General features: G+C 16.3%; 2 protein-coding genes across 2 annotated transcripts, besides 15 other annotated features; both read left to right on the plus strand. All coding sequences in view use genetic code 6, as the record gives it.

The window, feature by feature from the left end:
* The first annotated feature begins 191 nt into the window (after nucleotides 1–191).
* Nucleotides 192–241: a microsatellite.
* A 119-nt stretch (nucleotides 242–360) lies between these two features.
* Nucleotides 361–426: a microsatellite.
* Nucleotides 427–1,219: 793 nt separating this feature from the next.
* IMG5_146560 (hypothetical protein) lies at nucleotides 1,220–2,160 on the plus strand (the record flags this gene model as incomplete). The annotated part of the gene is made up of 3 exons (XM_004031071.1): nucleotides 1,220–1,647; nucleotides 1,718–1,937; nucleotides 1,984–2,160. 3 exons carry the CDS (start codon nucleotides 1,220–1,222, stop codon nucleotides 2,158–2,160), a joined length of 825 nt encoding a protein of 274 aa, XP_004031119.1.
* A 1,114-nt stretch (nucleotides 2,161–3,274) lies between these two features.
* Nucleotides 3,275–3,836: a microsatellite.
* Nucleotides 3,278–6,594: a microsatellite.
* Nucleotides 4,031–4,074: a microsatellite.
* Nucleotides 6,317–6,360: a microsatellite.
* Nucleotides 6,548–6,640: a microsatellite.
* A 1,961-nt stretch (nucleotides 6,641–8,601) lies between these two features.
* On the plus strand, nucleotides 8,602–10,803 carry IMG5_146570 (tubulin-tyrosine ligase family protein, putative; the record flags this gene model as incomplete). The annotated part of the gene is made up of 4 exons (XM_004031072.1): nucleotides 8,602–9,333; nucleotides 9,477–9,908; nucleotides 9,955–9,997; nucleotides 10,571–10,803. 4 exons carry the CDS (start codon nucleotides 8,602–8,604, stop codon nucleotides 10,801–10,803), a joined length of 1,440 nt encoding a protein of 479 aa, XP_004031120.1.
* Nucleotides 9,318–9,392: a microsatellite.
* Nucleotides 9,318–9,401: a microsatellite.
* Nucleotides 9,321–9,395: a microsatellite.
* Nucleotides 9,359–9,401: a microsatellite.
* Nucleotides 9,431–9,473: a microsatellite.
* Nucleotides 10,537–10,567: a microsatellite.
* Nucleotides 10,804–10,967: 164 nt separating the features above from the next.
* Nucleotides 10,968–11,041: a microsatellite.
* An 800-nt stretch (nucleotides 11,042–11,841) lies between these two features.
* Nucleotides 11,842–11,884: a microsatellite.
* Nucleotides 11,885–14,984: the final 3,100 nt, after the last annotated feature.

Below are 14,984 nucleotides of genomic sequence, written 5' to 3' on the forward strand. Positions count from 1 at the left end.
TTATTATTTTTTTTAATCTTATTGGATTGGTTAAAAACTTTAAGTATCCATTACTTTGTTATTTTTTTTTTTTAGAATATATTTTTTTAAAGGATATAAAAATTAATTTTTAATTTTTTTTTATTTGATAAAATGTTGATACCGTAAATAAATACCTCCAAAATAACTTTGAAAATTAATTAATAACCGGCTAAATATAAATATTTTATATTAATATCAATATAGTTTAATTAAATAAAATTATTAAAATGAAACGAAAATATAGTAATATATATTTTTTATTTTTTAAAAAATAAAATTTTGAAATATTTACTATTATAAAAATAATTTTAAAAATTATTTATTTTGTTAAAAAAAATATTAATTTAATTTAGTTTAATTTAATTTAATTTAATTTAATTTAATTTAATTTAATTAAATTAATTTTATCTTATTATTAATATGAAATTTAATGATTATATTAATATTGACTATTTAATTGTTTTTTAAAAAAAATATATAAATGCTATTTAATGTTTGTTATTTTTCAAAAAAAAATATTTATGTTATGTTTACATATAATTAATTAAATTATTTTTGTAATATTAAATATAAAATAAAAAAAGTTGAACTTCAATAAATAAATAAATAAAATTAATATTATAAACAAATAAATTTAAGTATGGGTAATTAGTGTGGTTGTGTAGGAGACAAGGGACTTGACAATTAAACATAAATAGTATTTTAATTTATTTAATTGTTTGCATATAAATATATAGGATATAGAAAATTAAATATAAGATAAACAATAAACTTCCAATCAGAATAATGACATTAATAATGCTGAAAAAAACATTAAAGCAACTTTAAATGTAAAAAAATAAAATAAAAAAAAATTTAATAAATAAAAGGAAGATGAAAATAAAAAATATGAAGATTATGAAGAAAACATAGCAAAAGTAGAAAAAAACTCAACTTAAAATTTATAACAAACATATAAAAATTAAGAACAAGAGCAGACTTAAAATCAAAATTACACTCTAAGAACTCAAGTGACTGAAAAAAAGCCAGAATCCACTTAAAAATAAACTGAAAATACCATTAATTAATAATAAAATAACGACCCAGATAATTAATCTTAAAAAAGTTAATAAAAATAAGGTTCTAAATATTTTGAAGAAGAAAAGGAATCGCTTATTTAACAATAAAGTATTTTTTTTTAAAAAAAGAAAAACATAATATGATAAAAGATTAATAACATGAAGAAAACAATCATAATTCAGAAATAAGGGAAAAAAGACCCGAATATACGTTCAAAAGTGGTGCTATATATGATGGAGAATGGAAAGGAAATATGCGAGATGGCTATGGAGAGCAAAAATGGCCAGACGGAGCTCGATATGAAGGCTAATGGTGTAATAATAAAGCTCATGGAAAGGGTAAATTTTATCATGTAGACGGGGATATTTTCGAAGGAGAATGGGTTATGGATAAGGCTAATGGTTAAGGCGTTTATATACATGTGAATGGTGCAAAATATGAAGGATAATGGAAAGATGATTTATAACATGGGTTTGGAATTGAAACTTGGAATGATGGGTCGAGGTTCGAAGGAAATTATATAAATGGAAAAAAATCGGGACATGGAATATATGCTTGGGCTGATGGGTATTTTTGTTATTTTATTTTAATTTTTTAACGAATTAATTTATATTTTTTAAATGAAAAAAAAAAATAGTTCAAAATACAATGGAGAATGGAATGATAATAAAATTTCAGGAAAAGTTAAAAAAAAATTAGTTTTTTATTTTTAATAAAATTTAAAGGGTACTTATGTATGGTCTGATGGTAGATAATATGAAGGCGAATGGTTAAATAATAATATGCATGGAAGAGGTATATATACATGGAAAGATGGAAGAAAATATGAAGGAGAATATAGCAATGATAAAAAAAATGTAATTGTTTCAATTTTTATTTTATATTTAAATATTTTATACAAAGGGTTATGGTATTTATATTTGGGCTGATGGAAGGAAATACGAAGGTGAATGGAAAAACGGAAAATAATATGGAAAAGGTAAATATATATAATTAGATGGAACAATTAAAAATGGGATATGGGAAGATGGGAAAAGAATTAAATGGGTAGATGATGAGGATAATAATTAAAATGAATGAAAAATAAAAAATACTTATAAAAAATTATTTTTGTATTAATTATATATATTTGTTATTAATAATCAATAATTTTTATTAATATAAAAGTAAAGGAATTTAATTTATTTATTTATTTTTAATTCAAAAAAAAATATTGAACAAATATAGTATTTTATTTAATAACCACAAAATTTAAAAAAATATTCGCAATTTTATTGAAAATAAATAAATAACAAATATGAATATACCAAATAAAAAAATTAAATAACCTATATTCTTTTCTCCTTCAGCAGTTTAAAAGAATAAAATACAGCCATAATTATCAGGAGTAAAAACATAACCTTAATAAAAAACAATTTCTATATATCCACCAAATAAAAATAATGAAAACCAACAAAAAATTCAAGATTTCGACTAATTTAAATTAAAATAAGAAATAGAAGCAAGAGAACATGAATTAAAACTACTCGCTTAAATGGAATACTTAATAGATTTAATTAAAAGTTTATAAGAAGACAGAACCATAAACATAGATTCTTAAAAAATAGGAGAAATAGAAAAGTTAAAATCAAGTTATTAAAGTAGTAAAAATATCATACTCAATGAAGATTTTCAAGATTAATAAAAACTGATTTTATCTTAAAATATTCAAGAATAAGTCATTCTAGATGCTTCCAAAAATGAAAATGTTTACATGCAAAAGTACTATTAAGAAATGTAATGCGAATAAGATTAAGAAATTAATAATTAAAATAACTTAAATAGCTTTGAAAAAATATAATATAATGAAGAAATAAATATTCTGTAGCAAAAACTTGAAGAAAATAATATAAAGTAGGATAAATTAAATAAAAATATTTTTAAACTTGAAAAGGAATTAGAAGAATAAAAGATTATTATTTAAGAAAAATAAAAAATAAATGAGAAATTAGAAAATCAAAATTATATATTATAAAATTAAATTGATTAAATTTTAAATTAAGATTAAAATTATAATTTATCTAATTAGTAATAGGAAAATAATAATTTGGATATTATAAAGTAATAATTATTTAAATTAAAAAATTAACTGAATAATAAATAAGATGAATATGAAAAATAAAATTTTAATTTTAACTAATAAGAATATGATAAGTTAAAATAAGATTATGAACATTAAATTTAAAAATTTAATAGCGAAAACTAAATTGAAAAAGAAAAACTAAACGAATCTAATAATTAAAACCAAGAATTAGATTAATAGAATTATTAAAACATTATTTTATTATAAAATTAAATATAGTAATTAGTTAAACATAATAAATATTTACAAAATCTAAACCAAAATTTAAATGATAAAAATGAAATTTTATAAGATGAAAAATAAAATTTGGATTAATAACTATAAAAGGAAAAATAAAATTTCGATAAAGAATTAAATAGATTAAAATAAGATTATGAATAACAAATTTAAAAATTAAATAATGAAAACTAAATTAATAATAATATATTATACTAATCAAATAATTAAAACTAAGATTTAGATTAATAAAATTAATAAATAATAATTTCATTGTAAAGTTAAATAAAGCATATAATTAAAGATAATTAATATTTAAAAAATTTAATCGAATAATTAAATGATACTAATTAAATTTTAATTGATGAAAAATAACATTTGGATTCATAATTAAAAATGGAAAAATAAAATTTCGATAGATTTAAATAAGATAATGAAAACTAAGTTTAAAATTTTAAAAACGAAAATTAAATTGATAATGAAAAATTATACGAATCTATAAATTTAAACTAAGAATTAGATTAATAAAATTAATAAAAAATAATTTCTTTATAAAATTAAATATATCAATTAGTTAAAGATAATAAATATTTATAAAATCTAAACCATTAATTAAATGATAATAATTAAATTTTAATTGATGAAAAATAAAATTTAGATTTATAATTAAAAAAGGAAAAATAAAATTTTGATAGATTTAAATAAGATTATGAACACCAAATTTAAAAATTAAAAAATGAAAACTAAATTGATAATAATATAATATACTAATCAAATCATTTGAACAAAGATTCAGATTAATAAAATTAATAAATAATAATTTCATTATAAAATTAAATATAGAAATTAGTTAAAGATAATAAATATTTATAAAATCTAAACCAATAATTAAATGATACTAATTAAATTATAATAGATGATAAATAAAATATTGATAAATAATTAAAAAAGGAATAATAAAATTTTGAAAAATTAAAATAAGATTATGAAGACTAAATTTAATAATTAAAAAATGAAAATTAAATTGATTATAATATATTATACTAAACAAATAATTTAAATTAAGATTTAGACTAATAAAATCAATAAATAATAATATCATTATAAAATTAAATATAGCAATTAGTTAAAGATAATAAATATTTTCAAAGTCTAAACAATTAGTTAAATGATAATAATCAAATTTTAATAGATTAAAATTCAAATATGGATTAACAATTAAAAAAAGAAAAATAAAATTTCGATAGATTAAAATAAGATTATGAGAACTTAATTTAAACTTTTAAAAATGAAAATTAAATTGATATTAAAAATTTATACTAATAAAATAATTAAAACTAAGATTTAGATTAATAGAATTAATAAATCATTATTACCTTATAAAATCAAATAAAGCAAACAATTCAAGATAATTAATATTTAAAAAATTTAAACCAATAATTAAATGATACTAATCAAATTTTAATTGATGAAAAATAACATTTGGATTAATAATTAAAAAATGAAAGAAAAAATTTTGATTAAGGATTCGATAGATTTAGATAAGATTATGAAAACTAAATTTAAAAATTAAAAAGCGAAAAATAATTTGATAATAATATTTAGAACTAATCAAATAATTATAATTAAGATTTAGATTAGTAGAATTAAAAAATCATTATTTCATTATAAAATTAAATAAAACAATTGATATAAGATAAATAATATTTAAAAAATTTAATCGAATAATTAAATGATACTAATTAGATTTTAAATGATCAAAAATAAAATTTTGAATTATAATTATAAATGGAAAAATAAAATTTTGATAGATTTAAATAAGATTATGAATACTAAATTTAAAAATAAAATAATGAAAACTAAATTGATAATAATATATTATACTAATCTTATAATTTAAACTAAGATTTAGATTAATAGAATTAATAAATAATAATTTCTTTATAAAATTAAATATAACAATTTGTCAAAGATAATAAATATTTACAAAATCTAAATAAATAATTAAATGATAATAATCAAATTTTAATAGATGAAAAATTAAATATGGATTCATAATTAAAAAAGGAAAACTAAAATTTAGATATATTAAAATAAGATTATGAAAATTAAATTTAAAAATATAAAAATTAAAACTAAATTGACAATAAAAAATTAAATGTATAAAATAATTAAAACCAAGAATAAGATTAATAAGATTAATAAAACACTATTTCATTATAAAATCAAATACAGCAATTAATTAAAGATAATATATATTTACAAAATCTAAACCAATAATTAAATGATACTAATTAGATTTTAATTAATGAAAAACATAATTTTGATTAAAAATTAAAAAAGGAAAAATAAAATTTTGATAGAATTAAATAAGATTATGAAGACTAAATTTAATAATTAAAAAATGAAAACTAAATTGATTATAATATATTATAATAATCAAATAATTTAAACTAAGATTTAAACTAATAAAATTAACAAATAATAATTTCATTACAAAATTAAATATAGCAACTAGTTAAAGATAATAAATATTTATAAAATCAAAATAAATAATTAAATGATAATAACCAGATTTTAATAGATTATAAATAAAATATGGATTAACAATTAAAAAAGGAAAAATAAAATTTTGATAGATTAAAATAAGATTATGAAAACTAAGTTTAAAATTTTAAAAGCGAAAACTAAATTGGTAATAAATAATTAAACGAATAAAATAGTTTAAACCAAGAATTAGATTAATAAAATTAATAAAACATTACATCATTATAAAATTAAATAAATCATGCAATTTAAGATAATTAATATTTAAAAAATCTTAACTAAAAATTAAATGATAACAATTAAATTTTAGTTAATGAAAAACAAAATTTGGATTAATAATTAAAAAAAGAAAAATAAAATTTTGATAGAATTAAATAAGATTATGAAGATTAAATTTAAAAATTAAAAAACGAAAACTAATTAGATAATAAGAAATTATACGAATCTAATAATTTAAACAAAGAATAAGATTAATAAAACATTATTTCTTTATAAAATTAAATATACCAATTAGTTTAAGATAATAATTATTTACAAAATTTAAACTAATAATTAAACGATACTAATTAAATTTTAATAGATGAAAAATAAAATTTTGATTAATAATTAAAAAAGGAAAAGTAAAATTTCGATTAATAATAATTAAAAGATAAATAAATTTTTAATTAATAATTAGAATAACTTTATTAAAATAATTAATATTTAAGTGATTAAATTTAATAATTAAATGAGGAAAATGAAAAGCTTTGTAATGAAAATTAAATCATATATGACTCTAATGTTAAAATATAAAATGAAAATTAATGCCTTTAAGTAGAAAATGAAAAATTATGGAACGAAAATATGTTGTTTTAATAATAAATATAAGAATATTAATAAGAAAATGATAAATTAAAAAATGAAAATAAAATTCAAAGTTAATAAATATACTAAAAAGAATAAGATTTTAATGATTATGTTAATAATAATGAAGATCTCTTAGGAAAAAATTAATAATTATTAAATGAAGTGAAAATATAATAATAAGAATTAGAAAATCTACTAAAATAAAGTTAGAATTTAAAAAATATTAATAATGATTTAGCAAAATAAGTAAATGAAAAAGATAAATTAATAATTGAGTTAAATTAAGATGAATATTAAAAATGTAAAAAAGCTAAAAAGCCAGTAAATTCAACAGTTAATTAGTAATATAATCAAAACAGTAATTATCCTGTAATATCATCAATAAAATATAGAAATGTTGAAAGCCCAAACATAATTAAAAAAGAAATAAATACTTCCTAAGATTTAAATAATAAAGGTAATTTTTTATTTTATTTATATATAAAAATAAAAATAGATTAATAGTAATTAGACTTAAACAATTTAGTCAGTAATATTTAAGGGATTTAATTATGTGATTTTCCAGAAAATAATTTAGCAGATTAAATAAATAAATATTGTTAAAATGATTAAGAATTATTGTAAAAAATAGAAAAGTTAACATACTAGAATTAAGAATTGAAAAAAATGCTTATGGAAAAAGAAAATGAACTAATTGAATTAAAGACAAATTATAAAAATAGATATAATACTAAATAAAATAAAAATAATCATGGAAAAAGCTAATATTATATTGAAATTAATCAAATGCTTTTAAATTAAAGGAAAAATAAAGAATTAAAATATAGTTCAAAGCTTAATTCAGAAATATAATAGTTATAAAAAATTTTTGATTAAAAATGTAAAGAAGCTAAATAATGGAAAGAAACATATAAATAATTATATGAAAGTTGATAAAAAAAAATTATATAATTTTTAAATATTTTTTAGAATGTATTCTAATTATAGTAATTATTTTAACATTCAATTAAATGTATTTATTAAAAATAATTCTTAATAAATAAATAATAATTAATATATATATGTTAAAAATATAAATAAATATAAAATTAAGTAAATGAAAACAAAAAAATTGACTAAAATTAAAATATATTATGATAATTATTTATTTTTTTAAATATAAAAATATAAAGTAAATTAATATTTATTATTTATAATTATGTTTTTTTAACTAACTTTCAAAAATCAATTTTTTTAAAAAAATTATTAATATTAATAAATCATATATTATTAAAAAAACTCAGTATTTTTTTAAAAAATAAATAAATGTTCAAAAAATAATCTTCAAAATCATGTGATGTCCGTTAATTAAATTATGAAAAAGAAAATTTCGAAAAAATGTAAATCTATTTTTAATACCATCCAATATCTTTAAATAAATTAATATAAGAAAAGAAAGTAAAATTATTTTTAGAAAACCCATTAAAATGCATTCAATTGATTCCCCAAAAATAAACCGATTTTCGTCCCTATAAGTCTTAAAAAATCCCCTTACACACTTATGACGATCTCCAAGACGAAAATGACATATAATAGCAATTAAAAAGATAATAAAAATGCCAATCATTTAGTTATTTACCAAAACAAATAGTTACTGAAGAAACGTTAGCCAATTTTAAAAGAAAAAACAAAATTTTACCCAATTAAAATATATTTATAATAATTGGTGAATATTAAGAACTCCGAAACTACTTAAAATCTCATGGCTGGGTTCAAAATAAATAAGAAAACAGTCTTATTTTTGATTTAAAATGGGTAACAAAAAAAAAGACGTGAATACTCAATTCCTATTAGATAAACAAATAACAAATCATTACGATAAAAATTTTCATTTAATTTCCAAAAATGGTCTTGCTAAAAGTTTAAAAACACTCTCTTTTAAGTAAATTAATTTCAATAAATTTTTCCCAAGAACATATGAAATGAATAATCAAAGCGATTTTGTAGATTTTTGTGAAGAATTTAAATATACATAAGCGGAAAGTATTCTTAAAAAACATATTGAAAACTATTAAAATAATATTGAAATTTCCAAAGTCAAACGTTTATAAATTCTAATTGCACTTTCTTATATTAAAATTAAAAATTAATTTTTTACTTAAAAAAAATATGTTTCTCCTAAATCTATTTCTTAAGAAGAATGGATTATTTTGAGTGAGTAAATCAATCTAGAATAATATTTATAAGATTCCAATTTCTATAACAAAGTATTTTAAAAAACTATCAAAAAACTAAATGAAGATATTTCAAATATAACCTAATTGATAAAAAATCAACTTGAAATTTCTTAAAAAAATGATCCTTAATACACTCTTAACGGTAAAAGTAACATCTGGATAGTAAAACCTTCAGGGTTATCTAGAGGAAGAGGAATAAGAACATTCAATAAACTCGAATAATTGCTTTAGTATGTTAGTGGAAAAGAATTAGGATGGATTACTTAAAAATATTTAGAAAATCCCTTAACAATAAATAATAAAAAAGTAAAATATAATATAATAAATACACATAAATAAAAATAAAAAATAATAAAAAAAATAAAAAAGAAATATGTATAAAGAATTTATATATAATAAAATAAAATATTATAATATTTAATAATTATAATTTTAAATATTTATAAAAGTTTGATATAAGATAATGGGTTATAGTAACTGATTGGAAACCTTTAACAATTTTTTGTTATCAAGAATGTTATTTGAGAATATGTGTAGATGAATATAACGAGGAAAATTTATCAAATAAGTTTGCTCACTTGAGCAATAATTGCATTTAAAAAAATGCGAATAATTTTTAAGAAAAAGTTGATGAAACTATGCTTTTTTAAAATTAATTTGAAGAATATTTGTTTAAAAAAACTAATGTTTAAGACTTTTTTAAATAAAAAATACTCAAATAAATATAAAATATTATCATTGATTCACTTGTAAGTGTTTAAAATATTATTCAACCTAGAAAAAACAGCTTAGAAATGTATGGATATGATTTTACTATTGATGAAGATTATAATGTTTGGATTTTAGAAGTTAATTCAAGTCCTTCTATGGATTATTCGACAGTAATTATATACATAAATATAGTAAAAATATATATTATTACATTAGAAAGTAACTGAAAAACTTGTAAAAAAAGTATTATGGGATACAGGTATTTTAATTAACGAGTATTTTATTAATAAAGATAAAAGAGCTTTCGATAAATATACATGTTATGGATAATGGTAAAACATATATAGAAAATGATTTCAAAACATTCTAAATTTTATTTTATTTAATATTTTAATTTATAAAAAAAATACACATTTAATAAAAAAAAAATTAATTAAACTAATTAAAAAATCTTAAAAATAAAATAAAAAAATGTTTGTTTATGAAAAATTTAAAAGTAACAAATACAATTTTTTTATAATATATACGACATAAATGAAATAGATTTAACATATAATTCTTTTAATCCATATTCTGATATGTTTACATATCCAAATGATACAAGGGAATGGGGTTTAGTTAGATAAAATAAATTAAAGACTATAAAAGAATTATTATCAACAAATTAATTAGACCCAAATATGATAGTAATAAAAGCTTCGGGACATACTTTTCTACATGAAACTATTACTACTAATAAAAAAGAAATTGGAATGCTTCTTTTTTTATATAATGGTTATTTAGTCTTCATTTATTATTTAATAAAAATAAAATAATAAAATTAAAATAAAAGTTGATATTCATTAAAAATGTGATAAAGGATGGACTCCTTTATTAAAAGCTTGTTCTTTAGGTAGAACTTACTTTGTGAATGAATTATTAAAAAGAGGTGCTAATCCTTATGAAACCGATGATAAAGGAGAAAACTGTTATGACAAAGCATAAAAATTTGATAGAAATTAAGTTTTAGAAATTTTAAAAAATAAAGATTATGACGAGAATATTTAATTAGAAGATAGACTTTGAGTTATTTGATTGTAATTTAATTTTTATTAAAAATAATTTTTTTTTTGATATTGAAAATATTATATATTAATAAAATATGTTTTTTGCTAATAAATATATATATATATATATATATATTTCGAATAACTTTTATTAAGAATAAAAATAATGTTTAATATATTTAAAAAAAATTATATTTTATTTTTATAAGTTTAAAATATTTTTTTTTTAATTTTTAACGATTAAAAAATATATTTTTAAAAAATGCTCAATTAAATGGTATACAGATGGTAATCAAGCCCAAAAAATTCTACTTATAAATCCTAAAAATTCTTCAAATCAATAACTAAATATATATTATATATATATAATAAGAAATTATATTTATTTGGAGAATATTACTAAAACTATGTAAAGTAATAGTCTTTTACTTAATAAAGAAAAAACAGTCGTCTAAGTTTTTTTTAAAAAATAAACATTTTTCGTTTTTCTTGTTATAGAAAATCTCCCAAGTTAAAAAAATAAAAAATTAATAAATTAATAGATATATAATTAATTCATTTACAAAAATAAACTTTTTAGCTAATTTAGAAAATAGTGAAGTTTTCTAATTAATGTGCCTTCAAGTCTACCAAAAAATTAGCAAAAATAAAAAAGAAAATGCAAGTTTTAAAAAACTGAAATATTTAAAAATAATTTAATTAACAAATGAATAATAAATTTAATTTTGAAATATTATCCTAATTCAGAAGATATTAAAAATGTTTGAATAGCTTATATTATTATCTATTTATTTATTTTTAGCTGTATCCATGTAAAAATAATAGCTTTTTTACAAAAATTAATGCTTCTCAATTTAATTAACATTTAAAAGATTAATAAAAATAATATCGGGTAAAAAAAGTTGAGCTTGAGATGGACATATATTTAATTATTTTTAGGATAAATATATAATTTTTGGAAGATATAGGTTTATTATGTGTTTAAATTATGTTTTTTTATTAGATTAAAATTAATTATATTAAAAATAATAAAAACTCTGAAATTTTTGTTATTATTTTAAAAAAACTTTGAATTTTTATTAAAAAAAATATTTAATTTTAAATATATATTTTTATATTATTAAATTTTTTTAAAAAAATGGATAATTTATCTTGTGCTTCTCAGGGAGAAATAAAAGCATCTTAAGAATATGATAAAATTGAAAAACAGCTACGTTAAAAAATCCAAAATGATAGGAAAAATAAAGAAAATAGGGAATTTAATGTAATTGAATATGATAAATTCGAACCATATTTAACTAATTTATAATAAATAAATAATCATAATTTAGCGTAACAAAAAATGTACTATATTATTTAAATTAAAATTAAATATTTAGTGTTGCAACAAATTATATGGTTTAATTTTAATAATTACAATTAGATTATTAAAAAATTTAAGATGAAAATTATTAAGCATTAAAGAAAAACGAATATTAGTAAAGAAAATTTGATATTTTATAAGAAAAAATGTAAGAAAAAATAGACTAATATAAATAGCAAAGAGATGAATTAAGAATAATTTAAGAAAAGAACGAATATAAAATTTCAATACATGATAACGTTGTGAATGAAAAAGATGGAATTATATAAAGTAAATCATAATTAATATAAGTAAGATTTGTTTTATTATCTTTTATTTATATTTTTTAAAAAAAAAAAAGTAATTAGAATAATCTTTAGAAATAAAAGATAGAGAAAATTAAAATTTAAGAAAATAATTAGAATTATATTAAAACGATAGTTAAGAAAAATATAAGATAATTTGTGATTTATAATAAGATAACGGATAAAAAGAAAATGAAATTATTTTATAAAATTAAAAATATGAAAATATGAAAAATTAGTTCTAATAAGAAATGTAACATCTCTAATTAAAATTCACAAAAAGCGAAAATGATTATAATATGGAATAAAAAAAAAGGGAACTTTTAGAAAAACAACTGAATCCTTTAATAGCGAAAGTGTAATATTTTGAAGAGAAATAAAAAGAATAAGAAACTATACATGAAAGAATTCTATTTGAAAATAATAAACTTAAATAAAAAAATTAAGAATTAGAATAAGGATTCTAAAATTATTATAAATAGGAAATATAAAATATATATGAAGAAAATGTCAAAAAAATTATTCAAATTGAAAGTTAATTGCAAAATTAAATTAATAAAAACAATTTATTAAATTAATAATTAAAAGACCTTAATTAAAAACTTGTTCAAACAGAAATTTAAAATAAATTTAACAAAAACTAAAGTTAAGAACATGAATAAATGCTTGAAGAATCTAATAAAGAAAAATAGTTATATATGCAATAATTTAGGTATATTATATAATATATTTTTATATATTAATTTAATATAAATATATATATATATAAAGACAATTGAAAGATTAATATGAAAAAGCAATAGATGAATTATAATAATCTTTAAAATAATCACATTTATAAATATTTAATTAATAAGAAGAGCTTAAAAGTTTTTAATCTTAATTAAAATAATATGAAGATAGAATTGTGGTAAAAATTTTTTCTTTTTTTTATTTTTTTAAATGATATATATATAATATAGTATTTATTAGAAATGTAAGAATTAATGAGTCTTACCGGAAATTAAAATACATTAAAATTAAGTTCAGAATTTTTTAAAAAAGGAACTTTTAATAACGAAGAATTAAATGATATTAGAAATTAAGCCTATGATGAACATAATTTAATTAAATAAAAAAGAGAAAACAATTTTAAAGAATAGACAATTAAGAAAATATTGAAATCGCATTAAAATAAGACTTAGAAATCAAAAGTGATTAATTTAAATCTAATGATTTAGATTCTTAATGGAATCAATTATATTTTAAATTAAATAACATTTCTAATAAATAAGATAATTAATCTTAATTGTAATTTAATTATTGAATGTTTGTATTATATTCTTATTTCTTAATTTTATTTACTATAAAAACCTAAATTAATTTAATTATCAAACATTTTGAAATGTAGAATTTTTATTTATTTAATTTTTTTAGTAAAGCTAAATTAAAAAATCTATATTTTTTATTTTTTTTTAAATATAAACGCGAAAAATTCAAAAAAATATATAAATCAACAAATTATAAAAAATAATACTTTATTAAAAAAAATAAAAATGGAGTAAACTTAAGAAAATTATTTAGATAATCTTAAACAATAACTAATGATAAATGCAACATAAACAGTATAAGTGTTTAATTTACTAGAGACATATTGTATAATAGGAAGTACTAAGCAAGAGACTAATTAATTCCTTAAATAAATAGCTAAACAAAGTTTAAATATAATATATTTAAATATATTTGAAAAAAAAAAAAAAAAAGTAAAAGAGTCTGAAATTATTAGATACATTGAAAATATAAATCAAAACTATAATTTTTATAATTAATTAATATCTCCTTTAAGAAACTATAACGACCAAAGAACTGCTTCTAGTAATATTTTAAAGAAAAGAAGAATTTTTACATCGCCCATAATAAAAATTGAAAACGTAAAGTAAGAAGAATAAAACGAATTTAGTGAATTAAAAAGCAATTATTATTTAATTAACTAAAATAATATTACGCCTTGTAAATTTTACTTATAATAACTGGATGAAACTTTTTCAGAAAGCTTTCTTTAATAAATTAACTAAAATAACTAAAGATCAATTTCCAAATTTCTTAAAATACTCGAAAAATCAAGCTAAAAAATACATAAATTCTAGGAAAAACATTTAGAAGAAGATGAAGAATTAATTTCGGATATTGAAAAAAAATAAGAAGTAGATAAAAATATTAGTTAAATAAATAAATATAATAATTTCTAAACTAAGTAAAGAGGCCCTTATTAAAAATATAGTCAATAATTAAAAGAAAGTTTATTAAAAGAAGTAATTATATATCTAATATTATTATTATTTAAAAAAAGGTTTAATAAGGAGAAAGTGCTAAAAATATTTCGCTAAAATATAATATTCCATTAAAAAATATACAAAGATGGTAATAATTCGGAATAGAAAGAAAAGAAGGAGGGGGAAGAAAAATAATGGATATTTATATGGAAATTATGTTGTTTGAGTTTTGTATTGATTATGTTTTAAGGCATAAAATTAAATGCTAGAGAAAAATTATCATGGAAAAAGCACTCGATTT

Source organism: Ichthyophthirius multifiliis, assembly GCF_000220395.1.
Source record: "Ichthyophthirius multifiliis unplaced genomic scaffold scaff_1120509251133, whole genome shotgun sequence".
In the NCBI taxonomy this organism is placed as follows: Eukaryota; Ciliophora; class Oligohymenophorea; order Hymenostomatida; genus Ichthyophthirius; species Ichthyophthirius multifiliis.